This window comes from Lutjanus erythropterus, chromosome 18 (genome assembly GCF_056507025.1).
Source record: "Lutjanus erythropterus isolate fLutEry1 chromosome 18, fLutEry1.hap2, whole genome shotgun sequence".
Classification (NCBI taxonomy): domain Eukaryota; kingdom Metazoa; phylum Chordata; class Actinopteri; order Lutjaniformes; family Lutjanidae; genus Lutjanus; species Lutjanus erythropterus.
In genome coordinates this window covers 8,589,080-8,614,882 of record NC_139334.1, presented here as the reverse complement: position 1 = coordinate 8,614,882, position 25,803 = coordinate 8,589,080, and the positions used below count along the sequence as shown (strand labels likewise).

Genomic DNA, 25,803 nt, shown 5'->3' with positions numbered 1-25,803 from the left:
CTTGTAAGACTTGTGCAACCTAAGAACCATTTATGATCAAAGATCCCTTTTTGGAAGCAAGAGTTCTTCAGGGGAGGTTCTAGATGAAACCTTTGGAATTGAAAAGTGTTCTTGGTAGATCCCCCTGGTGGAGTTCTAGATGAAACCCTTGTAATATAAAAGGGTTCTCTGTAGAGGCCCCAGATGGGTTCTTGATAGCACCCGTAGAGGCTGGAAAGATTTGGGAAAGAAACCTCAGCAGTTCTCCTTTAGAACTTCTCATAGGTGCACTGCGTGAAACCTTTCACAGATGGTTCTAGATATAACCCTTCATGTTGGGTTCTAGGTAGAAGCCTTTGCCTGGTCTTTTCCATTCACATGGAACCAGCCCCCACTCCAGTTCAAGCACAGCTGAATTGTTCTGAGCAACACTCTATGTTGATGACATCCTTGATTACAAAGGTACCACTCAAAACTTTTGGAAATGGAGTCTGGTTTGCAGATAGCACCAAGGTTCCAAGGATTTTGAACAGAACAGGTTTGAGAACCAGAGCTAATTTGGTGGAAAAAGGCCATGAAAGGGTTCCAAGTGGAACCAGGTACCAACAGGGGTTCTGCTATGATGAGAAGCTGCAGAACTCTTTATGGTACTAGTTAGCGGCTTTGTGTTTAAGGGTGCAGAGATCACTATCTTGTGTGTTGCCACTTGTTTTCTCGGGCATATGTTATTTAAAAAGCAGCCACCATGATTGTTGGTTAAAAGCCTTTCTGTGTCTGAAGAGAGAAAACTGGGTCCCTGTCTTTCTAATATATCCAGGTCTGACTGTAATCTTGGCCCCAGGTCCTCTCTCCCCACCTCCTGAGAGCCCTCACACCATAATGTCCCTGTCAGATAGAATTAAAGTCCTTCCCAGCACCACATTATGTACATAGGGAGAGCACAGAGTGATGTGCTTATGCAACACTTAGCATATTAGCCTTGTGATTGAATTATCCTTGGAGGGCGACCCCACTCTCTCGTCCTTACCCCGCCTTCCTGTAATGAGGCAGGTTTAGCTGATGTGACCAGTGGGCCTGACCTCCTTCTACCCTCTGGTGATGTGGCGGCAGGGCGAGTGGCGTGTGGTAGTCACTGATACAGCTCATAACAGGCATCGCTGATGCCGATTAGAGCCATGCTGGTCCGAGGACGGAGGTGGAGAGAGGAGAGGCTGCTAGCGAGATCGCCTGCTGTGCTGCGGACGGCTGCAAAACTCATTTACTCAACTCCCACCATTTCACAGTGCATGATGGGAGATTGTATCTGATATTCCAGGGGCATCTCGTAGGCCTCTGCATTGGTCACATACATCAGGGCCTTTAAGTGCTGCATTCTGTGAAAGTAATCAAGATGGAGAGTCTACAGTCATGCAAGAGACAATGTGAGGCTGTACTTAGGCACAGTGGTGTTTTGAACATAACTGTTAACATGCTATCAATTAATCATTAGCAGGACACCTCTGACTACAGGTAGCCACTTGACGCACTTGTTGGTAAAAAGTTAAAAAATACTATACCATGAAACTGAAGGACTTTTGCAAACTTAAGAGGGAAAAGCTGAAATGTCTGACAATTTTTTCCCCTGTGCTAACTTTGACTTTGACTATAAGAAAACCCTATTTTGGCTACACACCACATTAACATTGCATTATCAATATGTTAACTAAATTAAGTAGATTGCACACTGAGCTAAGTGGGAAATATCTGGCAAGCAACTGAAACTAGCACCCTGAATCATACAATATATACATAAGTAATTAATACAGTATGTATAGCTAATATTTGCTAAATCTTTTTGAATGAGGTGTTAAGAGATTTCTAAAGAGTTTTGGTCCAGAGGCAGATTGCTAACGTTGTTGCATTGCAGAGTTTACATACTGCTGTGTTTTCTTTCACACGCTTTTTTGCAGATGAACTCTTTGTGTTTTACAAATTTTAGTATAAAAGATTTGGCTGACATCTCCTAACAGATAGCTACAGTTTCTTCTCCTGACACCTGCATTCACGTTGTTGGAGTTTGTGTGACGAGGGGTGACAGCCATCAACAGCAACAAAATTTTATTGGTTGCTTTTGAAGCAGGAAGTTTTACATCAACCACAGTAATTCTGAAAAAACAAATCAGACAATGCAGACAATTTAGTGATATTCCTGCAGTGGTGCTCTTGACAAGTCTTGACATAAAATTCCAAGTTGTCTTTGTTTCAGGCTATGACAAGGACAAGAAAAATGCTATCTATGCCTAGACAGAGACCTTCAATAATCACGTAAAAAGTGAAAATGCTGGCAATAAAAGAAAAAGCAGGGGATCACCAAAGTCATTAGAGTGTATCCTCTAGCACCACTGAATAACTATGGTGAACTGACTAACATTGCCATCACTAGCCACTGTAACATGGCTAAAAAGGCAAAACTTTGCTCTCAGCTGTTTTCACATTTACACAATAGGTGACTTAACAGAGGCAGTCCAAGCACTTTGTTGTGCATGATGTATCAAACCACTGGCATGAAATATGCATGGCAGCAACGTGTTATTCCATGTCATTGAACGCAGCTTATTACATCACTTGTCGTCTCCTCTCATGTCCTGTCGTCAAACTACCAACAGACCAACCAACAGACCAGCATGAATACCCTCGAGCTGGAACGTCCTCCATACTGTGAGCTACATGAAACAGTATTAATACTAATCATGAGACTTAAATTTGAGTGATTATCTCCCAGTGCAGCTGTGCCGCTGAGGAAATGAGATGTATGAAATGTATTTAATTATTCTCCCACACTTGAATGGAAAATAAAGCTTAACATACAGTTGACCCGAGTTACTGGCTCGCCAAACGCAGGACCATCCATCCAAGGATTAAGTGGTTACCCTCCCTGCAATCAAGGGCACACAAGCTACTAATTAGGACAGGATACGTAAGGGTTATAGAGGGTTTATGAAAGATAGCCTGCTATAGTATATTTGTGTTTGTGTGAATGTGCATGTACGTGTGTCTGTGTGTTGTACTCTTTCTCCTGCTAATGCACTGAAAGCCTGTGGGCGCTGGCCAGCCCGGCCGCGTGCTCATCAGTAAAATGGCACAGAGAATGAATAAGCCTTAATTGACCAGATATCCTTCATTACACATGTGCTTACAAATCCATCCACTCTCCTTGGAGCCATTCTCAGACGCACAAGCTCGTGACAGCCAGCGAGGCAGCATGGGACATACATGTCCCAGACATGGAGCAGCTTTTAGATGAGCTGTTTGAATATTTTTTGCCATGTGGAAGGATCATCTGTGGTCGGATTTTATTTGAATACACCTGGTCAGAGAATAGATAGTAGAAGAGAGTGGTCCCTGAGTGGCAGCATCTTTTTGATCACTGGGGCAGAAGAGATTTGCTTATATTCAAATGTCAAGATTACAGTTACTTGAATGTACTGTATGAAATGTTGAGTGTAGTTTAAGCTGCATATAAAGCTGGATATTTTTCTCAACAGGGACATTTTAAAGTGGGCAAGCTGCCGCCCTCGTGGACCTGAGGATGTTTCGCAAGAAGAAAAAGAAGAGGCCTGAGATATCAGCGCCAAAGAACTTCGAGCACCGTGTCCACACCTCATTTGATGCCAAACACGGCTGCTTTGTAGGCCTGCCGACACAATGGCAAAGCCTGATAGAGAACCTGCGCAGGCCCAAACCCATGGTGGACCCCTCCAGGATAACAGAGGTGGAGCTGAGGCCAAAGAAGGTACACCGCCACTCCTTTCATTCAACTCTGTATCGATCTTCTGACCTTATTTTGAACTGATTGCTAATAGCCAGCACACCATTCAACCAGGTCTTCATTAAAAGGATAGTTCAGTTTTTTTAAGTGGTTGTCAGTGTATTAAATACAGTAGAAGGTGATTTGCATGCCCCCAATTTGGGAAAGAGACAGCAGTCTTGCTATAGGAGGCTAGGGAATGTACTGCTGTGGACAGGGTCAATAGAAAAAGGAACTTTAGCCACCTGAAAAAGGCCCACCTAACAAAAACACTATCAGTTTAAGTGTACACTACATTTAAAATACCTTCACCACTTTACCTTGCATCAGTCAGCCTTGTCTGATAGAAAACTGCTGTTAAATAAGCCAAATATTGCTCTCTCCAAACCAACGAAACTCCATTGGAAAAATCAGGAATTTTACCTTGCAGAACATGGGAATTGCTGGTCTACCACTGCCTCGACCATTTAGTTTGTTTGAGTTATTGAGTGACTTTTGTGATTCCAAACTAACCTGTTAAAACATCAGAGTCACACAAAAACACAAACTACCAAACTGATCAAGGCAGGGGTAGACGAACAACTCTTCTATTCTGTGAGTTAAAATGTCTGTTTTTGCCAAAATGTTTGGTTGCTTTGCAGAAAGCAATATTTGGCTTATTTAATATCATTTTCTTATTTTAAAACACCTTCTGACAGCAAGGCAAAGCACTGAAAATACTACATGTAGCATACACTTGAAAAAGCAGGCCTTTTGAGGTGACCAAAATACGTTTTGCTGCTAACCCTGTCCACAGTAGTATATAGTCTAGCTTCCTATACTGATGCTGTTTCTCCAAACTAATGGCATGTCGACTTCCATCTGCTGTAGCTAATACACTGACTATTGATGTAAGTACCTGATACAGCCCCACTTCAGAAAATCCAAGCTAGCCCTGTAAGCTATCTTGATGAGTTGTCATTCCAAAAGTTTAGCTTTTTAATCTCTGGGAGACTGGTGCATAAACATATGCTGCTGCTAGTTTTATTGATGCAGAAGCGTCCTTCGGTGGTGCAGAGGGATCCTGCTGTCTTAGAAAATGCCATAATCCTCTGATGACAACATGCTCCCCTCCCCATCTTTTTGCTTTCTTATCTATCGTGGGGCTTGGCTAATGACCCTGCTGTGTACACTGACTGTACAATGTTGAATACTCAGAGGGGCCACAAGATTTATTACTCCATGCAGGCAATTAATAACAGTCCATGGTGCCTTCCCACAGATGTCAAGCTGAAGGGATAAAAAGTGCAGGTACAGCAGAGGAAATGCCAGTGAGTGATAAAGACTGCAAATCTAAGGATTTCTGTGCTTCACAGAGCATACTGTCGATGCTGTTTATGACCCTACAGAAAAAAAAGAGAAAACACACATTTCATTAAAGCCCTGATATGATTAGTGCTGATCAATATGAGAACAATCATGTCAGCATCTAGGTCAGGTTTATGGTTTTAATAGCATCATCAAGATGAGTGTGGTGTTGCCCACAAGAGCCTCTCAATGCAAAGAAACAAAATCTATGGATGAAAGTGTGAAACCAGTGTGAAAATGAGTCGAACCAAGTGTTGTCGCATCTCTAACTCTCTCATCCAAGTGAGGGAGCAGTAGACTACCATGTCATGTGGTGTTTCAATTGGAGCTGACATTAGCTAATGCTGATGCAATGCGATTTTATATTAGTTATATAGTTTTATCTGGTCTTGTCATTGTGTATCACAAGCACAACATAGAAACAAAGCTAACACTACATTTACTAGATCCCTCAAGGTATGTTAGCTAAATCAGGTAGCCTTGGACCTTAGCTAGGTGGCAAATAGCTGGTAAGCACCTTTCTTTGTGTTTCCTTTCTAAGTGATGCTAAAAGTTTGACATAGTCCCAGATGTCTCAGTAAGCATTGGATAGAGGGCTGATGTCCCTCCTCTTCCAGAGTGTCCCATGAAACTTTACTTTGGGATAAATATGAACAGTATTTAACAGCAAGAGACAAATAATTTTTTTGTTCCTGATTCAGTTGTGTCACAAATCATACATATGATTGTCATTTTAAAAGACAATTTTACAAGACAAGAAAGTCACAAGTTTGTCATAGGTGTGTCACATCACTGTCCCGTGTTATGTTAGTGTTTTGTCAAGCGACTCCTGGTCCTTTTATCAGCTGGGGTGTGACTGTGCCCCTGTACAAAAACACACAGGCATCGTAGCTCGGTGGCTAAGGTTGACCAGCCTTTTGGGGGAGAAAGTCGTGACGTCTCTGTGTGTAGTCTTTCTAATTATGTATCTCTGCCATCTTATACTTAAATTGTTTTATGGGAAACTGCAACTTTGTTGATTTCTAAAATCATTTTTAAATTGGCAAACATATTATGTGCAATTTATGACACATTTCAAATGGAATCAAAAAAGAGGAGGGACTTCACCTTTCTATTATAGAATTTGTTGTGTGCTGATTTGCAGATGAATGCTTTGTGGTTTTGGTGGCTAAATTTATTTACAGAAAATGTGGCCGGCATCTCCTCCCAGATAGCCACGTCTTCTCCTGTCTCCTGTACTCGTTTTCCTGGAGTGCAAGTGATGGGGGGTGGGTAGGGTGATAGCCAAAATGGTAGCAAAAATTTCAAATAGACCTTTTCCATGGTAGTCATATTGATATGTAATAGTAGGGCAAACACAGGTGATACCAATGATACTAATTATGTCCCATTTAGCGTAGCACAGCCTTTTTCAGTCAACCAACATGCACAATAGGAATGGAATGGAGGAATTATTATCACTGGTAACACCTGGGTTTACGCTATTTTATGTCAAAGTGGCTGCCAAAAAATGTATTATAAATTAGCCACAGTACTGGTTTCATTTGAAGCAGGCAGTTTTACATCCAGGCACAGTAATGATTGTAAAACAGTGATATCTGTGCAGTTGTGGTCTTGACCGGCCTTGAAATAAAGTCCATAGTCCTCTTTGTCTGAGATGAAACGTAGTCAATGATGAGATGAGACCTTCAAAAAGTGGTCTTGAAGCCGGTCTGAGATCCAGACCAATATCTAGCACTACGACTTTAGATGAAAGTACAGCACATTTCAGATTATTGCTGTGACTGCAGCAGTAAAAGAAGAAAATGCAATGCATTATCTGCAAAATATGTCAATTTCAAACAATTATTATAACATCTTCTGAAATAGGATATCTCAATGAGACCATTACCACCTGTCTTTCTGTCTTCTCTGAGAGGTGCTACAGTGGGTGAAATGTCATCTGACCTCTACCCCCTGTGCAGATATAATGGCACCGAACCAGAGAAACAGGAGAGGCTGTTGACTGGCTGTGAACTGAACATGACTCTACCCTGAGAGTGACTAATGAGCCACCATGCACTCTCTCTTACATTTGCAACAGTAGCATAAATCTGTCATCTGAAGTTTGATTATTTTCTGTCCGGGCAAGTTTAGTCCATTTCCATTTGCGTGCCTGCTAACTATGCATAGCTTCTGAAAGGTCATAGCAAGAGTGTAATATCTGATTTTTGCAATAAAATTGAAGAGGCTCTGTCTTTGTGGTGTGTCTCTTAAAACATTTGCTTGGTATATTTGTCAGTGTATTGTCAGAATAAGCCTCTGGGGAAATGATTTAAGTCTCTGTCTTTGAAGAATGACAAAGATGTCCTTTACGGATTCTCAAGTCTAAATTTAACTCGCCTCTGAGCAATGATTATGTCACCCTCATTATTTCTTTCACTCTGAAATCTTTCTATAATGTGATCATGGCATGTGCAATGTGATAAAGATGTACGCCTTTCCTCTTTCAGACCATTGTGCGTGGGAGTATGATCGGTCACGGAGACTACATCGCAGCCATGATCAATGACATGAGCCGTCTTTCTGTGACCAGCTCTAACTCTCTGAGGAAGAGCAGCCCCTCAGCCAGGAAGAGGGCCCAGTCTCTGGGACGGCTGGGGGAGGTGAACGAGGGAGACCCTTACCAGTACGAGGGCCTGACCCAGGATGATGAAGACGACGATGAGGATCAAGACCAGTGGAGGGAAAAGGCCAGGAACATCCACAGTGAGACCAACACGCCGTATCTGGGCATGAAGAAGAGCATCACTCTGCAGCCCAACGGGATCCTGCCAAAGGCCAAGTCCACCTATGAAGTCAGCGTCAGCTCCCTGGAGGGACCCTCGCAGCCGGGTCAGTCCCAGAACATCCCAGTGCTAAGTCACGGGACTTATATGAGTGGTGAGGTGGGCAGCCCTCAGGAGAGAGTGATATGGAAGAGAGATTTCCAGCTGCCCAGGGGAATGCCACCAAGCCAGAGACCTATAGCTTGTTTTTACAGCCCGGCAATGACTGTTCAGCAGCCCCATGGAGATCAAGCAACCGTCACCACGGAGCTCAGGCCCAACCTACCCATGTACATGCACCCCCAGAACAGCCCCGGGAGGCCGTTCTCCTCCTATGACCTAAAAGTAAGCCTGACATTACTGCATTTGCTCTGCACATCTCTGTGGCCGTTCCTTTTACTGATAGTAGAGTGCTGCAGAGTATTTTTGTAAGCCAACCAGGAAGTTAGCATCCCTCTTGTTCCCTCAACAAAAAGACAATGGGATTTATCCATTGGATTTTAGATGTGTGCAGAAAATAAGTTCTGTGGCAAACAAAATTTTATGGTAACTACATGTTTTGTTCAGCAAGATAATCTTCATGTATCTTCATATATATATATATGTATATATATATATATATATATATATATATATATATATATATATCATCATACATCATACATCATTTCATACATATGGCTGGCTGTCTCATTTAGCAACTGCTTTTTTGAAGACATGTTTAAGCTTCAAAATTCACAAGTGAGATATTTACTGACATATTTTATGATCAAGGAACAAAATGTGAAAATCTCTTAAGCTTGTGTGAACCACAGACCGTATTCAGGCATCATAACAAAAACCCATTGACTTTGAGACGAGGGAACCGGAAGTGCTAACATGCTAACTCATCTGTCAGGTTTAAGGACTCATTCCTGCAGCACACTATACATTATTCACAGGGTATACAATATATGCATATTTCTGATAATGTTATGTACATCAGATTATTAGTACTCAGCATGTTTGTGCATGAGCTATGAATCCATAAAAAAAAAAAATTTCAAGAGAGGGGGATCATTTTCATGAGGAAACTTTAGAGAGGCAGCATATTGATTGGGCTTTACACTAAAGGTGATTAAAGTTGAGGTTTGACTATTTTATTTAATTCTAGGATTAAAATATGAAATGTGGGTTTAAAGTGGCAGTGGGGTTGTTAAAGCTGAGAAATGGTGTGTTTGGCAGGATCTCAGCATCACACTTGGGTTCTTATAGCAACATCTTTACATGGGTCATATCAGGTGAAGTGGATGCAAAGTGAGAGCAAAGGACTTGATTTACATTCAGTTTTAAAGCAGGTCCTGGACCCCAGGCAGGCGGCCAATTCTCTTTCAGCTCCCTCTGTTAATGTTCCTCACCCTTTTTCACTTATCGTGCAGGCAGAGTCGGCGGTGAGGTACCACTCCGGCTTCCTGCCCACTGGCAACAGCAGTCCTCTTGTAGGCGGCATCAGACCCCAGCGAACTGTGCGCTCCTCAGCTAGCTACACGCTGGGCCTGTCTCCAAACATTGGACTGAGGCCCAACGGACCCGACCCCTTCCTCAGACACTCTGGTTGCCCCAATCCTCCCTACCCCCTGCAAGACAGCCCTTCCCAACCTCGGCCCTCACCTACAGGCTCGCTAGCCACCAGTCCTCCAGGCACCTGCTCTCCCGCCTTCAGACCCCCACAACACCCTTCACCCAGACCACCACCAGACCCACCCAAGGTGACCCATGAACAGTTCAAGGCGGCCTTGCAGATGGTGGTGGACAAGGGTGATCCACGGTCTTACCTGGAGAACTTTGTGAAGATCGGGGAGGGCTCAACAGGGGTGGTGTGTATTGCTACGGAGAAGCACAGCGGCAGGCAGGTGGCGGTGAAGATGATGGACTTGCGGCGCCAGCAGAGGAGAGAGCTGCTCTTTAACGAGGTATGGTATCTAACAAGGTACAAAGTGATTCCTACAGACAAGTGCAACGCAAATCACCAACACACAATGCATTCAAAGTCACAGCAATAACAGGCAGGCAGGAAATTAAAAACCCAAAACAACAGACAAAGTCCCAGAAACTTTGTAAGAAAGTAAAGTAAAAGTCCAAAAAGGGGCTGGACCACTTAACTAGAGACAAAGACTTAGGGCCCTATCTTACACCTGGCGCAAAGCCGTTGCACCGCAACTTATTGTATTGGTTTTTGCAGGCGTTAATGTAAAACTATTTCCACATGAAGCTGCTTTGGAGACGTCCTGCTGTTTCCATATATTGCGTGCTCTTGCACTTTCACTCCGCGAACCAGGAGATCTGTCTCCTCGCTTTGAAAATCTTTTCTCTGTTTCCTCCTAGTAAATCTGCTACTAATGCTGCCACCGGTTGCGCTGCTGGCGCACCTGCCTCTTAAAGGTGATGAGAGCTGACTTTCTGATTGGTTTATTGCATGTTTGGCTTAAACTCGCCTGTGAATTAATGAGGGCACTTGGGCACACCTGACAGGTGTATCCCGCTTTGGGCTGGTGGCGCAAAGGGCGGGGCAGGGCAAAATATGACTCCTGCCCCTGGCACAAGACGGCAAAGGTGGATCTGGATGCACCTTGAATAAATTAAATCCATTGCGCCTCTTGCTTTCCACTTGTGCTTTAGATCAGTGTAAGACAGGGCCCTAACTGGCAATAAAAGGGGGAAAATACAAAAACAGATTAGTAATCACAAAAAGATGGAGGAAAACTAGACGGACAGGAAGTAGACTAAACAAAGACACTTGAGGGAAGACTCTTACAAAATGAACAGCAAATTACTGAAAAAACAAAAAAAAACAAAACCATAACATTAGGCCTGCTATTCTTTGCTGTGTATCATTTAAATGATATTTCTGGTTTATTCCAAACTGGTGCATTTTCCATAAATGTGGCTGTTGTGGCTCCATGGGTCATTCTAACTTTGCACTTGCCACCTCCGTCGTAGATATTCAGGGAAACACTAAACAAAATATATTTGAACAAGCTGCACCAGCCTCCTACAGCTTTCCAAATAAATGTGACTTCTACATGACTTATTTCAAACTCTTGTCTCAGAGTCTGACTGACAGCAAATACAGAAAGCTTGAGTCTTCTTAGAGCAGTGGATCTCTAACTTTTATAGCTAATTTATAGGCATTGCCATGGTGAAGTCAGTGCATACAGATACTATTGAAGATACTGCAACAATATTAATTAAACTCCAATGAAGTTACACACGACTTGCCACGTAAAGAGAGAAGACAATGACACATGCATGTGCTCAGAAACAGTAGGCTCTGCCACTGATTGAAAAGACAGAGAGAGAGAAATGCATGAGTAGGCCCAGTAACCAAATAGTAATGAGCATACCAGAATTACACAATTACACCACCATTACATTTTTCCTCTCGCACACCACCTTGAGGCAGCAGGAGCATCTCAAGGGGTACACGCACCCCACTTTGAGAAACCCTGCTTTAGAGGACAGTATTTCACACATGTAAACAAAGCAGCATGCACAGATGAATGGTCCCTCTGCAGCTAGCCATAATAGATGCTCCAAAGTCCATTATGGTCAAAATGGCTGCTCATTGTGTTTACTGTCGGTCAGACTCAGATGGAAAGTTGTAGTAGTAGTTTAGAACCAAAATCGACTTGATGTGATTGTGTATGTGTACACATGCAAGGGATTTTACTCCGTTTCTCACTGTTTTCAATGTACTGAAACAGGAATAGAATAGATATGACAGCTAAGAACAAGGACAACAAACCTATACAGATAAAGGTATACAGCAGACAGGACTGTTTTGTACGCTAGAATGTGAAAAATAGGTGTATAAATATATACATAGATTTAAATATGTGTATATAAGTAGCATTCATAGCCAAAAACTCACCTCCACATACAAGTCAAGTGTTTGTAAGTTACAAATAGTGCAGCGTATATAGATAATGAATGGATATACATAGAGTAGATGATTATGTACATGAAATACATGTACACATGTCAATATATAGTACCTATAGTGTGCAGCATTTATATTGACAGTGCATGATAAACATGTGAAAAGCAGGATGCATTTACAGTGTATAAATATGATTATGTAAACATATAATCTGTAATGGATGTTTTGGTGTTAGATAATTACACTGTATAACTGGTTTAGTTAATAAGAAGTTTCATGTGAGTCCTTGTTTCCTAGACTCACTACAACGGAGGTGGTGAGTGCAAAGTTAGCATGACCCATAGACTCATAACAGCCACATTTATTGGAATCACGTCAGGTTTAAATGAACCGGAACTTTCCTTCAATACACACAGCCTGTAAAAACTTGTTGTATAATGTCTTCTGTGGCTCTGGAGGGTTATCTTGGCTTCAGCTTGGAGACACTGAAGGACGTGGGTGTTTACCAGGCAGGATCTCTGATGAAAGGCACTATTGATTTGGGTAGTTGGAGCCTGATTAGGGTGACCAGATGTCCTAAAATAAAGTCTTGAATCTCAAATCCTGTCCTCTTTGTCCCACAAATCTTATAAATTCTATAACGTTAAGTAATAGATATGACCAACATATGAATCTGTGAAAATATTCTGTGCAAATCACTTATATAAACTATAAATCCTGCTTTTAGTAAAATAATTAAGAGTATTACTGAGTATTGTTTTGTTTTTATTTGTCTTTTGCACTGATCATAAATAGCAGATTGTTGATATTCAATTATCTGTTAAATCAGATAAGAGTGCAGCTGCCATTGTAGAAGGAATTTGTGATAAAAAAAAATCTTTTAAAAATTTCATCCATTCCCATCTGGTCGCCTCAAACCTGATTCATTTTTTCCTTTATTTTTTTCTCACAAGTTTTCCAACTTTATAAAAGTGCTCACTACATTGCTTGACCATATACATTTTTATGTGTCTAAACATTTTGAATCTGAAGTGCCTGTTTTGTGCTGTAGGTGGTCATCATGAGGGACTATCAGCACAGGAATGTGGTGGAGATGTTTAAATCAGCCCTGGTGGAAGAGGAGCTGTGGGTTATCATGGAGTACCTGCAGGGTGGAGCGCTGACCAACATTGTGTCTGAAACCAGGTACAAGCACCACAAAAGAGATCATCTCAGTCCCTCTTAAGAGAGCTGCATTGGTGCATGCTGTTTGGTTATGATATCATCTTTAATAACTAAATCAACCACAAGGGGGTAGTGTGGTATCGACCGGTGAGTGATCAACAGCATGAGGACTCACAAAGACTGTCATTCAGCCCCCGCTTCTACTCCGAGCCAGCTGCTTCTCTGTGGGGAAAAGTAATAATTCAATAACGTAATCAAATATGTACAAGTTTAGATGCCATGTGGAAAGTCAATTTTGGCTGAAAATTTGATTTCCTGAAGCTGTCACAGTTCTCAGTAGCGCATACATCAATAATAAGGAAAACATATCGACCAGCAGCAGGAGGGAGCTGAATCCTGTCTGGGTGTATTTGTTTCCAACTGTCAATGTACTTTATATTATTAACAAATAATGGCTGGCTCGATCTCCATGGGGCAACCTCGAGGTTAAATCTCTTGACTCAAAAGGATGAAACAATTTCTCTTGAGCCAGATGACATATAAAATGAGCCAGCTGTCACCACCACTGTTTGTCAAACACTGAGATGATCAGTATATTGACAGAACAGTCAAAAATAAGAGTTCGCTGCTTACTCTGTTTTTCTTGGCTTTTTTAGATTCATTAAAGTCTCCACAAATTAAGAAGCAGAGTAACTGCCTAAAATTAATACAGGAAGTTTTTTCTTAGATAGTGTTAGATGTGTCTATTGAAGGGACAGTTCAACCCAAAAAATCAAAAATATTAATTTTATTGTTTTTCTCTCATTGGTCATGTTATTTATCTATCTAAAGGTGCCGAGTTTTGGAGATATCGACCGAGACGTCTGTCTTCTAAATGGATGGAACTAGACGGCACTCAGCTTCAAGCCAAAAATACATTTGAAAGACTTAACAGCAATGTCTCTTTCCAGAGATCATGACCCAGTTACTCACGATAACCTTCAGACTTTGTTGTGAGCAGTTTCACGTAGGAACTAGTCTGACTCATGTACTAGGCTGCCACTGGTTACTTTTTTCAGGTGTCCCACTTGTTCCACTATCTTCGTTTTCAAAGTCCTCCCAGCTAGAGATGTACGGTACATGCTGAAAATGGCAAATTAGCACCTAGGTCGCTAACGGTTTACAAATTTAAACAAGCTAGGAGCTGCTACCTTCTAGGTCTGGCTACGTGCGACAACTTTCTTTCTACCTTTCACTACTTTTGCTAGCTCAGTGGTGTTAATGTTACAGCTCAGCGAGGAGGACACAATTAATGTATACAATGTGTGCACAAGCACAATCCTTTCCTCCATGAGTAGGTGCACGCTTCCTTCTGTATGATGATATGGTTGCCATTTAGTGTCATTATATTTCAGTGAGGGCAAATATCTCTTAAATCTTGATATCTTGATATCTCCAAAACTCTGCAACTCACACCAAACCACCTAGAAGCATAAATAGCACTACATGTAGGAGGAAAAAATATGTATTTTTGATTTTGAAGTGAATTGTCCCTTTAAATATGATGGGAATCTTGTGTGGGAGAATACAGCTCTGTGTTAGGTAATTGTTACCTTGTGTTACTTGTGTTGTTTTCAGTGGGCACCTGACCTTGCTTGCTGTTTGAAAATGCCTTGTTTTCTCCTGTCTCCTATGTCTTTATGTTGTAAAACATCGATGTCACATTAACATTGTAGAGGAGTGAACATGTTTAGTGGGTCATTCCGCTGTGTGGGAGTTGTTGTTTTGAACCCCGCACTCTTTATCATTGCCTTTAATGTGCGGTGAATCATGAATTTCAACTTTCTCAGCTGTCGATTTGTCGCAACTCGTAATGGAAAAGTGTGAAATGTTAATGTGAAATCTGTTTGTGTGTGTGTGTGTGTGTGTTATCCTTCAGGCTGAGTGAAGAGCAGATTGCCACAGTGTGTGAAGCTGTTCTGCAAGCCCTGGCCTATCTCCATTCACAGGGAGTCATCCACAGAGACATCAAGAGTGACTCCATACTACTCACATTAGATGGAAGGGTATGATTGAGTCTCTGTCTTACTTTCTCTCTTTCTTTTGTTCTTTCTTTAATTCTCTGTCTTAACGGTATGGTCTTTCTCTTGTTCAAGGTCAAGCTTTCAGACTTTGGCTTCTGTGCTCAGATAAGTAAGGACATCCCTAAGAGGAAGTCTCTGGTGGGGACACCCTATTGGATGGCTCCTGAGGTCATCTCCAAATCACCATATGGCACTGAGGTGAGGAGGCGCAGTGGTGATCCCTCACATGTAATGTAAATGCCAACATTAGCAGTCTGTTGCATAGGATCTGTTACATAGGCTAATGTAACTGTGTGATGGTGCACCAGGTGGATGTTTGGTCGATGGGGATCATGGTGGTGGAGATGGTGGATGGAGAGCCTCCGTACTTCAGTGAAACTCCTGTAGCAGCAATGAAGAGACTGAGGGATGAACTGGCTCCTACTGTACGAAATGTCAGCCAGGTATGAGAACACACCGACACACTCACATACTGTACCTTCACAACATATTCTCTCTCTAAAGATGCGATATGTAGAATTTGTATGTACACTAGCAGCATGGCTCTAGAGATGACAGTGTCAGTCTGTTGGTCCAACACTTTTCCGCAAACCTTTTTTTTAGGCCTCTTCATATTCAAACACCAAGATAGGCCTATTATAATTCTTTTTATGCTTTTATTGGGCCTTTTTTATATTTTATATCATTTATATTTTAGATATACTTGTGTTTTATATTTTTATTGCGTATCATTTAAAATGATCAGAATCCATATTTTATGTATGCACTAAGATTGAAGCACACTCTCCTGAGTGTGCAAATATTTTAATACATGTCTAGTGTTTTTCTGATGCATTTCTCTTGTGTTGCTCCTCACAACATATCTCTGTTCCTTGGCCAAGAAATAATTGAGAGCCTCTGGTCAAAACAACTACTGAATGGATTATGTTGAATTTTGGCACAGGCATTCATGCCCCTCTGGATGAATTGTAATAACTCACAGTGTTTCTCAAAGGGTTAGTACCCAAAATGGGTCACGGACATGTATTTGTTGGGTCGCCACTTGGCAGAATCAAATGCATTCTGCATTTTCATAAACAGTGATAGTCAGCAGAAAGAAATCAGCTCTCAGTGATGTAACCTTTTATTAGCACTCAACTCAAGGGACAACATTATAAAACACAGAAATAAAATACATCTGGGGTCAAGGAATGTAACAGCAACCTCACAAATGGTTAAAACTATAAATCCGCACAAAATGATATTTAGGTTACAAATATAAAACACCATGTTCTGAACAGAACATGGTGTTTTATATTTGTAACCTAAACACTCACAAAAAGTAACATTATTTGCATTTTGGAACATAAATTACGCAACAAACTACTCAGTCCAGGCATGATGGAAAATGTGGGCCATCACTACAGTATTTTAGCACAAAGTCTTGTTTGATCTGCCCCCTAGCGTTTCAGTGGATGGTGCAAGTTCGTCATGTGGTTGCAAGAAACTTAACATTAGACTCTGCAGCAACCTAATATGTTTTCCCCAAGAGTATGCTGTATAATGGGTTTGGGAATTTGGAAATTAAATAAACATTTAAATAATGCATTACACTTTAACTAAACCCCCTGAAGTCTTATGATATTTATGCTATTTTGTCAACTAAAACTAGACTAAACTAAAACAATTCACATGACCACAATATGAGTAAAACTAAATTGAATTTTAATCAAAAAGTAAACTAAATCAAAATTTGAGTGTGCACTGCACTAGCATGGCTGTAGACTCTTATTAAAGGGGTAGTCCTCTCCCGAATTAAAAATACAAATTTTTCCTCTGGCTTTTAGTGCTATTTATCCATCTAGATTTTTTGGTTTGAGTTGTCGAGTTTTAAAGATTTTGGACATAGAGATGTCAGCATTCTCTCCAGCATTGTTAAACTAGATGGCTCTCAGCTTGTTTTGCTCAAAGCGGCAAAGGAAAAAAAAAAAGTACATTTTATAAGCTCAACAGCAGTGTCTGTTTCCAGAAGTCATGACCCAGTTACTCAAGATAATCCAAAGACCATGTTGTGAGCAGTTTGAAACTATTTTCTTCCTACCAAACTACACCCCCGAGCTGTAACCTCTCGTCCAGTAGTGGATGCACTCTTCCTTCTGTGCTGTGATACGGTTGGCGGTTGTAGAAAGAAAATAATTCGTACATGAAACTTCTCTCAACAAGTTCTGAGGATTATTTTGAGTAACCCCATCATGATTTCAGGAAGAGACATTGCTGGTGAGTTTCAGTTGTATTGATGGTTTTTTTTTTCACTTTAAGCACCACAAACCAAGTCAAGTTCCATTATATTCAAGTGAGGGCAGACATCTCTGTCCAATATCTCCTCACTTTACAATTCACACCAAAACCATTTAGATTGATTGAACTGTTTAAATTGAACTGTTTCTTATAAATTCCTCCACTTCTGGTTGTTAACTTGTTAACTGATGTTCACAGTAATTATAATTGTGTCAAAATAAGTACTCCAACAATGTATTTAAGTTAAAATATATTGCCCATTGCTGTCTCTGGTCCAGATCTCCCCAGTTCTTAAAGACTTCCTGGACCGTATGCTGACCCGGGACCCTCTAGAGCGGGCCAGTGCTACTGACCTGCTGGAGCACCCCTTCCTGCTGCAGAGCGGCTCACCTCAGTGCCTGGTCCCACTGGTGGAGCAGTACCGCAAGCGCATGTCCCGCTGCTGACCCCGTGGGGCTCCCGCTCCCCAGCACCCACCTTCAGTCTGACCTGTCCAGGCCTCGGACGAGGACCACCACCGGGGGTCCAACTCCTCTAGCACCCAAGCCAACGGGCGATCAGCTCCAGAGAAGCAGACCCAGACAGCATGTAGCTGCCAGAGTGACGGCGGCAGGACAGCTAGTTTGGTTTGGTTGACAAACACCGCATGGTCTCGGGCATGAGAGAAGCACTTTAGGAGTGAGTTAAAGGCAGCATGCAGTTCTTCACCTCTCAACTCAGTTCAGTCCGAATACTGATTGGCTTCCTGTAACATTCAGTGGGATTTTACACAACACAACATGGTGCATATCAACTGATAGCAAAAATCAATATTCCTTGTACCTATGTGTAATGAACACGTACTACTTTGGTACTGGGTTGCACCAACAAGGATTACTTTTTAAACCTGATTAAATCATGTTTCTTCAGCTAAAACTAAGAAAGGTTGAATTTAAGCCTGTCTTTAAACCTCAGTTTAGTTTTACTCTAATCTGAGATTAAATTTGATTCTGATACACCAAAACTCCAATTTAAACTTTTAACGTAGCTTCCTATTTGAGACAGATGAGGAAAAATAATCAAATTTCTTGAACAAAGTTCAGAGACAGTCAGCCCAAATTAGTCTTATGATGCGTGTCTTCTTTCTTTCGTGTCAGTCGATAATTCGGTCACAGGTTTTTCTCAAAGGTTGAGAAATTAGAGCATCTCTGCCAAGCCATCATGAGTAGGCTAACTAAGCTAGCTAACTTTTTAGCTAGCTAGCAAACAATATAACATTTTTTGTGTTCTTGAGTTAGCTAGTAAAAATGTTACATTTTGTAAACTTTTTAGCTAGCTAATAAACAATGTAATGTTTGTTTTTTTTAAATTAGGTAGTAAACAATATAAGGTGTATCTTTTAGGTAGCTACCTGTTAGTGTTGTTAGGGAATACAGAGCAGCCAAAACCTAAAGGTTAAATTAATCTTTGTTGGTGCAACCCAGTCTAAAGATCCTTTATAGTGTTCATAGTGGGCATTATTGCTAGCAGTGTAAAGCTTATTGCTGGTGTTAGGCTCAAACCACAGTAGCTCATTGTGACGTTATTACGGAAGGATACGGTTACCTCTGCACACTCACACTCCCTGTTGTGGAAACTGGACAACAAACCCGGTCAGTACTGCACTCCACAAACACTGACAGTAGACTCTTTGCATGGCCAAATGGAGGCACACCTGGCCTGATGTGAATGCTTGAATATGTACCAAACTGGGATGTGAAAGACAATTCTCCTTTATTAGCATAATAAATGGGTAGATGAAAGCCCAGCTGCTACTATTGGGCTATTGGAAAATCACCAGTACCATATTCCTCTTTTTCATATTTATTATTCTTTATTTCCAAAAGGTGTTGTGGGTTGTTTGTATGATGTGAAGTTGCAAATAAGGTTTCATTATTAAGTATGGACTTCTAAGCAGATAAATTAATAGTGTAAATAAAAATACTGAATATTAGGTCCTACTGCAGTAAATTATATGAGATGAATTCAAAATTTTACTTTTCTTTACTGAAAATGTGAGTGTATAGTTGTATGTGTGTGTGCATGTGTGTGTGCGAGCACATGGGCACATGGATGTGTGTGTGAGGTGACATCTCAGTGTTTGCTTCTGATATGACCCCTCTTTGTATTGTGACTGACTTTTTAAAAAAAAAACACAAGATGTGTGTGTTGCTCCTCAACAAGATGTGTATGACTGTATTTGCATTTGTTTGCCTAGATAAAGCACACAGGCCTGGCATGTGATGCTGCAGGACGTCAACCTGCTGAGAAACACTTTGCACATAGTCTTTGTATTCTGACACGGATACATGTTGACATGTTTCATGTAATTTCTATCAATCTGTGTGGATCATTCATGAAAAAGAGAATTACACATTTTAATTTTGTATAAATCAATAAATGATGCATATCGAATCAGAGTTCATTTGATCCTGCATTTTCATCATGCGCGCATATGCCTGCATGAGTACAGGTTGAAGAATTTGTGTTTTAAAGCAGTGGTTCTCAAATAGGGGACCCCCAGTGGTCTGTGGCGCTCTGCCAGGAGGTCCGTGGAAAGTTTCCTAATTCATTTATTTACAGAAGGCTAATATTTTAATCTTAAAATCTAAACTAATTCACTGATTACATTCTAACAGTCTATAACCTGTCACCTATTTATACAATGTATAAAACACACTATCCTGATGTTTGGGTATATAAGGATATTCCTGGATGAAATAATGAAAATTTGTTTTAAAGATGTCTAATATCTTTTTCATACATTTCTTGTGTGTTCTTTACATAAAATGTAAAAGAAGAAGTGTAAAAAAACAAATGTCACATTATTCTGAGGGATATACATGAGGGGGTTATTGGTATGTTTTCTTGCTTAAAAGGCGTCCTTTGCTGAGAAAAAAAAATGGAGAACTTCTGTTTTAAAGTGTTTATTAGGTATTCAGCATGAATCATACAGAACACAATCACTGAATATCTTGAAGCAAAATACATACAATATTTCTTATAAACACAGAAGCAATAATATCAAATACATTGAATTCCATACAATATAAATCTTATATATGTAAAAACAAAAATAATTATTTTCAGTAGCTCACAGGTGGATATTATCTTAATTTATAAATTATTTCAAATATAGGATAGCAAAATTGTATGCAACTGAACAGTTAGCTTTAAAACTCTCTTTTTTGATAAACATTGAAAAAACTGATAAACTGCAACATGAGCTAAATATTGTTTCTCTCAGTAAATATAATATATCAATCAAACTGTACTGTTAGAATTTTAAGTGCTGTAAAAATTTCCCCACCAGCTAGACATTCTCCTTATCCTAATCGAGGGTGGACTGAGACGAGCAGCTTTCAAACTCACACTTCACTCCACTGATGCTGTCAACACTCGGCTGGCTGTTGACCTGCTGATGTGTGTGCGACAGGGGGAAGGTCTCGGAGCGGGACATCCGCCCTCGGCCGTTAGAGGAGCCCGACGAACAGTCTATCACCATCCTCATGAACTCTGGGGCGGTGAATCGACGCAGCAGCCTGGTCCCCAGACCCATGAACCCTGGCGCACGGCTTGGGATCTTCCCCGACTCAATCTCCCCTCTGGCAAACAGCAGTTTGTTGTGTCTGCTGCTTGGGCCAAAGCTCCCCCTCTTCTGCTGCTCTCTTCTGCCTGATGGAGCCGTGTCATTAGCCTCTTCTTTCTGTGATTTGACATTCTCCTCGAGCGCTCTTGCGGGCTGACTCTTGCAGTTTAAAAGAGGTTTTGGCACCGAGACAGTTTTGTCAGCCTCGTTTGTCAGGCCCCGGGTGTTCCCCTGACATTCCATCTTGTCTATCAGACATCTCTCGTCCTGTAGCGAGGCTCTCTTTAATTTGCTGGCTGACAGGCTCATGTCACGCACGTCACCCTGATAGGACTGCTTTCGGCTGCTCAGGAGGTCCAGGTTAAATGACTTTGCTTTGCCCCAGAGAGGAAAACTTACTGGTGTTTGCTCCTGGAGTCCAGTGTCTCGGCTGACATCTTTCTGGCTTGGTTCAGGCAGAGAGTTCAGTGTTTTAGACCCTCTGAGCTCTCTAAGCTGGCAGTTTTGCAGCTGTTTGGCAGTGAAGAGTGTGGTGATCCCTGTGAGACTGTGATCCCCTTCAGTTTGGCTTTTCTCAATCTGAGGAGGCAAAGCCCAACTGTGGCGAAGGTTGTCCTCTTGAGACTGGCTCCTTGAACATCTGAAGCGGTTCCACAGCCCGCCGCTGTCTCCGATCTTCAGCTGTCTGTGAAACACCCCAGGCAGTTGGTCTTCGTTGCTATTTGTCTGCTTGGAGAACCTCTCAAGAACGTGCCTGGGGAGTCTGTTGGGCAGCCGACACTCTCCTTCACCGATGGTATCAGCGAGTGGATCATCAGTGCTAACGCCCCTCCTGCAAGGAAAGTTCAGAATCTGCACGCACTGGTTGTGTCCAAAGAAGTTGGCCACATCAATGGCTGAGTGTCCGGCATTATTAGTTCTGTCCAGTCTCAATCCAAGTCTTTTAAATGCCCGCACCAGGAACTCCAGAACCTGGCTGTGCCCAGAAAAGGCAGCGTACATCAGAGCGCTGTTACCCCAGGCGTCAGAGACATCCGGGTCAGCATTGAACTGCACTAGAAGCTTGACCACATCCAGGTGACCCATCTCGCAGGCATTGCTCAGGGCAGTGCGACCGTCCTCGTCCTGGCAGTTGACATCGGCGCCTTTCTCAAGCAGCAGACGGGTGAACTTGGTCCTGGTCCCGGGGTCTTGCAGGCAGACAGCGTACATGAGCGGGGTGCGGCTGTTTTCTGTCTTGGAGTTGATGATGCGTCCGTCCAAGGCATCCAGGATGAAACGAGCCAAGTGAACTTTACCACCATGCATGGCGTCTAAGAAGGTCTTGGTGCCAGAGCCCTGGCGTAAATCTTTTGGTCGCATCATTCTTGAGCAGCCACTTGTGGAGCTGAGCCCTCAAGTCAGCCAAGAGAGAATCTGATAAATAGGCAGAGAAAGTGTGTAGCAAGTTCTCTGAGACTCTCTCTCTGTGTTGACAGCGAGTGCATTTACCTCGGAGTAAGACTCAGAGAGGAGCTGCTGGTGTTTTTATACCTCCCTCTCCACATGCCCTCCCCACGTTGCCTAGGAAACAAACGTCTGAGGACCATTATGCAGTAGCAGCATCCATTCAGCCCAAGCACTCTCTGCCTGGAGAGAAATATATGCTATTTGAACAGAATAATTACTCAAGGAGAAAAACATGGGCAGTGTTTTTCATGTGGGGTCTGTGGGGTTAACTTAAATACCCCCCCCCCCTTTTTTTTTTTTTAACTTTCCTTTGATGCAAATTAATTTAATTAACAAATTCCTGTTGTTGACAGAATAGTCACATATAAAAAAGGACAATCCAGCATTTGGTGAAATCTATGAATAGTGCATTATGGTGAGACCCATTTATATTCAAGACAATACTGTTATCAGGACTCTTACCAAAGGTTTGAGGGAAGATTGAAATTACGCTTTGAGAGCTCACTTCAAAGGGAGGGAGGGCAAATGAACAGAAATGAATAGCTTTTTTTTCCCTTCCAAATATGCCTTTTAAATGCTGCATCCATGCATCCACCCAACCTGTGATTCTGCTTGCAGTCTGTTATCCACACAATAATAATAATAATAATGATACAGTCAAGCACGTTGAAGTATTGTGCTTTCTCAAGGTTTCAGAATAATGACTTAGCCTGAAAGACTTTTTCTCATGGAAAACGGTAATATCAATGACCTCCACAAGAAAATACAGTGAAATCCTTCTTGTATTACTGTACTGAAAATAAGTGCCTATCTGATGTGATAAGACTCTCAAGCTCTTTGTTAAACAATTCAGTCCTCTCACTGATTTGGAGCCTTTTAATCACTTGGATTTACAGACAAGATCACTGTTTGTTTGAGGATATCAGCATGATTATCTGTTGCTTTCTCAAGTAACACCTAAAAATATCATGTCTTTCTGGTTATGGACTACTGCTCCTCGAAATATTACTGACAACAAATACATATATATATATATACATATATATATATACTAGTACTAGTACTAGTACTAGTACTTGTATCTAATGTACTAAATTTCAGCAGTTCACGGACAAGCGGTCTTGCTCAGCAGGACCAAAATTACACTCAGCTGAGGTAGAGGCAATTAATATTTACATCCTGCACATCTTGTCACGAGCATGAGCCTCTTGTCCATGAGTAGATGTGTTCTGTGGTTAATAGCTTCAAAACTGCATCTCACACCAAAACTATCTAAGTTGATAAATAGCACTAAGGTTAGAGGAGTGAACTGTCTAATTAAAATTTATTCATTTTAAAATTTCTCTAATTCACTTACAACCTTTAAACATTTTTTTAAACTTACTGAATTCACATCTATTAACACCAAAAGCACCAAATTTAAACACTTGTCTCTTACATCATGTGTCAAGGCTTGTGACCCTTTACGCAGCTGTTTCCCCTCCACAAGACCAGAATTTAATTTTAATTGCTAATATAAATCTCAGCAGGTCCAAAACTGTGCCAAACACAGTGGAGGTGAGAGAAACATTGCTGGGGTTCCATCTTCCTCACTGTTCACCATCCGGCTTCATCAAATCCTCAGTGGGTCCTTTACAGAGCACTGAGAGCCATTCACTCATCTAAACATGGCTGAAATTCATCAGCAGAACGACACGTCCTCCTGGGCTCCTTTCTGGTGCAGGGAGGCTATTCTGATAATACATACATATCTTCTTTTTCATTATAAAGTCATATCATTGCCACATCTCTTTTATTATGTGATTATATCATGGCAACATCTCAATAGGTTTAAGTACTTATAATACCAGAGATGCCAATCTAGATTTAGCTTCACAGTACCTGGATCCACAGGTGTTACGTCCTCAAGATTGATGCTCTGTTTTCAAAGCGTATACATCACCAATAGAAAGGAAGGCCTAACTCAGTTACTGATAGAAGCAGACCTATGAGATGAAGGTGAAGGTGAGCGATGCTGGAAGAAGCAGGGATCACCAAGTCTTTAGGATTTATGTTCTGGAGACCATGAATATCAGGACACACCTCCAATAAAGCTGTGGACTATGTTGCATGCAGTTGTGGGTTGCATTTAAGCACTACAAACAAACAAAAGAGACCAAGCAAGTGGTATGTGTGTTGCCTTCTACCATCGCCCATGAATACCTGTACAAAGTTTCTTGCCGAGCCATCTAGTAATAGATCGTTCAGTCTGGGCCAAAGTGGTGGCCCGACTGATCAGTTGACAGACCATGCCATTGTTCCGACGTATTCTGAAAACTCAATACTCAGAAAACTTACCCCTTGGACCAAGAGTCTATTTGTCCAACAGCCCGTAACCGTGAAAAACAAATGCCCGTTGCTCTGAAAGTACTAACCCGAATAATATTAACTAACTAACAAACCATAACCCTACCCGGAACTGATTCAGCGCCATGGACAGGGCCTGCAGTCAGTGAACTAACAACTGCAGGGAGAATGTGTATTTCAGAGCAGTGGGCCTGCAGAGCAATGATTGTTTGTTTTGGGGGGATCAGGCTGTTGGACAGATGAGCTTTCTGTCCAAGGGAACATTTTTTTTTTTACTGTTGGAATTTCGGAATAATGGTCTGTCCTTTTGCCATCCATAGAGCCATGCTGCTAGCATAGCTAAACCTAAAGAAATAGAGATAACTATCTACTTTTATGCATTGTATATAACATGTCCACTTTACTGGGCTACAACAACAACATAGTATAGTTTTTCTGTGGCAAGCCTCCCACTCCTCCTTATCCCAAGGGTTTGAAAACTTGAGTGATAAATAATAGACTGTGACCTTGAAGGGAAGCACCAGTCCAGCAAAAACATTTCTACAGTATATGTGAAAGCCACACTACTGCCACCAGTAGATTCAGAACCTGTATTACCAGAATGTCATGACAAAAATTTGGAATTTTTAGACTACAGTAGGTGGGAAATTTTTTTTTTTCCAGATTTCAGTCATCTAGTTTTGGTGATAATATTCCTGACTCAGCCTTGACTCACAGATTTTAGGTGAGGAACAGACACTGGTATGGTCTTCTGCCATCACGTGTTCAGAAATGCTTTTCAGTACAGTGCTGCTGTACTGATCTGTCCATGACATTTTTTTTGTGTCCATTGTGTTAGCTTGAACGAGCCTGGTCTTTCCACTCTGAGCTCTCTCTGACAGACACTCACACCACATTCAAAGCATCTTACTGCAGATGATTTGTCTCACCATTTTAATGTTAAATCTAACAATAATTGAACCCTATGACCTCTTTTGCATGTTTTATTTATACAGAACTTCATCCTGTAGCAGATAGTATGTGTAATTCTTCAGTCTCAAGACTAAATCATTAGTCAT

At 41.4% G+C, this 25,803-nt stretch overlaps 2 protein-coding genes across 3 annotated transcripts in view; one reads left to right on the top strand and one right to left on the bottom strand.

Moving 5' to 3' along the window:
• The window catches only part of pak6 (p21 (RAC1) activated kinase 6), a 34,938-nt gene extending 15,157 nt beyond the window's left edge, over positions 1-19,781 (top strand). For both annotated transcript variants that reach the window (XM_084742785.1, XM_084742784.1), the window contains 8 exons: positions 3,504-3,751; positions 7,606-8,265; positions 9,339-9,872; positions 12,891-13,024; positions 14,922-15,048; positions 15,139-15,264; positions 15,375-15,509; positions 17,622-19,781. In XM_084742785.1, the coding sequence (XP_084598911.1) occupies positions 3,548-3,751; positions 7,606-8,265; positions 9,339-9,872; positions 12,891-13,024; positions 14,922-15,048; positions 15,139-15,264; positions 15,375-15,509; positions 17,622-17,789 (2,088 nt within the window). In that variant the 5' untranslated portion in view covers positions 3,504-3,547 and the 3' untranslated portion in view covers positions 17,790-19,781. The remainder of the gene's footprint in view (positions 1-3,503; positions 3,752-7,605; positions 8,266-9,338; positions 9,873-12,890; positions 13,025-14,921; positions 15,049-15,138; positions 15,265-15,374; positions 15,510-17,621) is intronic.
• Positions 19,782-20,272: 491 nt separating this feature from the next.
• ankrd63 (ankyrin repeat domain 63) lies at positions 20,273-22,541 on the bottom strand. Its single transcript, XM_084742710.1, has one exon. The coding sequence runs from the start codon at positions 22,313-22,315 to the stop codon at positions 20,693-20,695; it is 1,623 nt and encodes a 540-aa protein (XP_084598836.1). The 5' UTR covers positions 22,316-22,541; the 3' UTR covers positions 20,273-20,692.
• Positions 22,542-25,803: the final 3,262 nt, after the last annotated feature.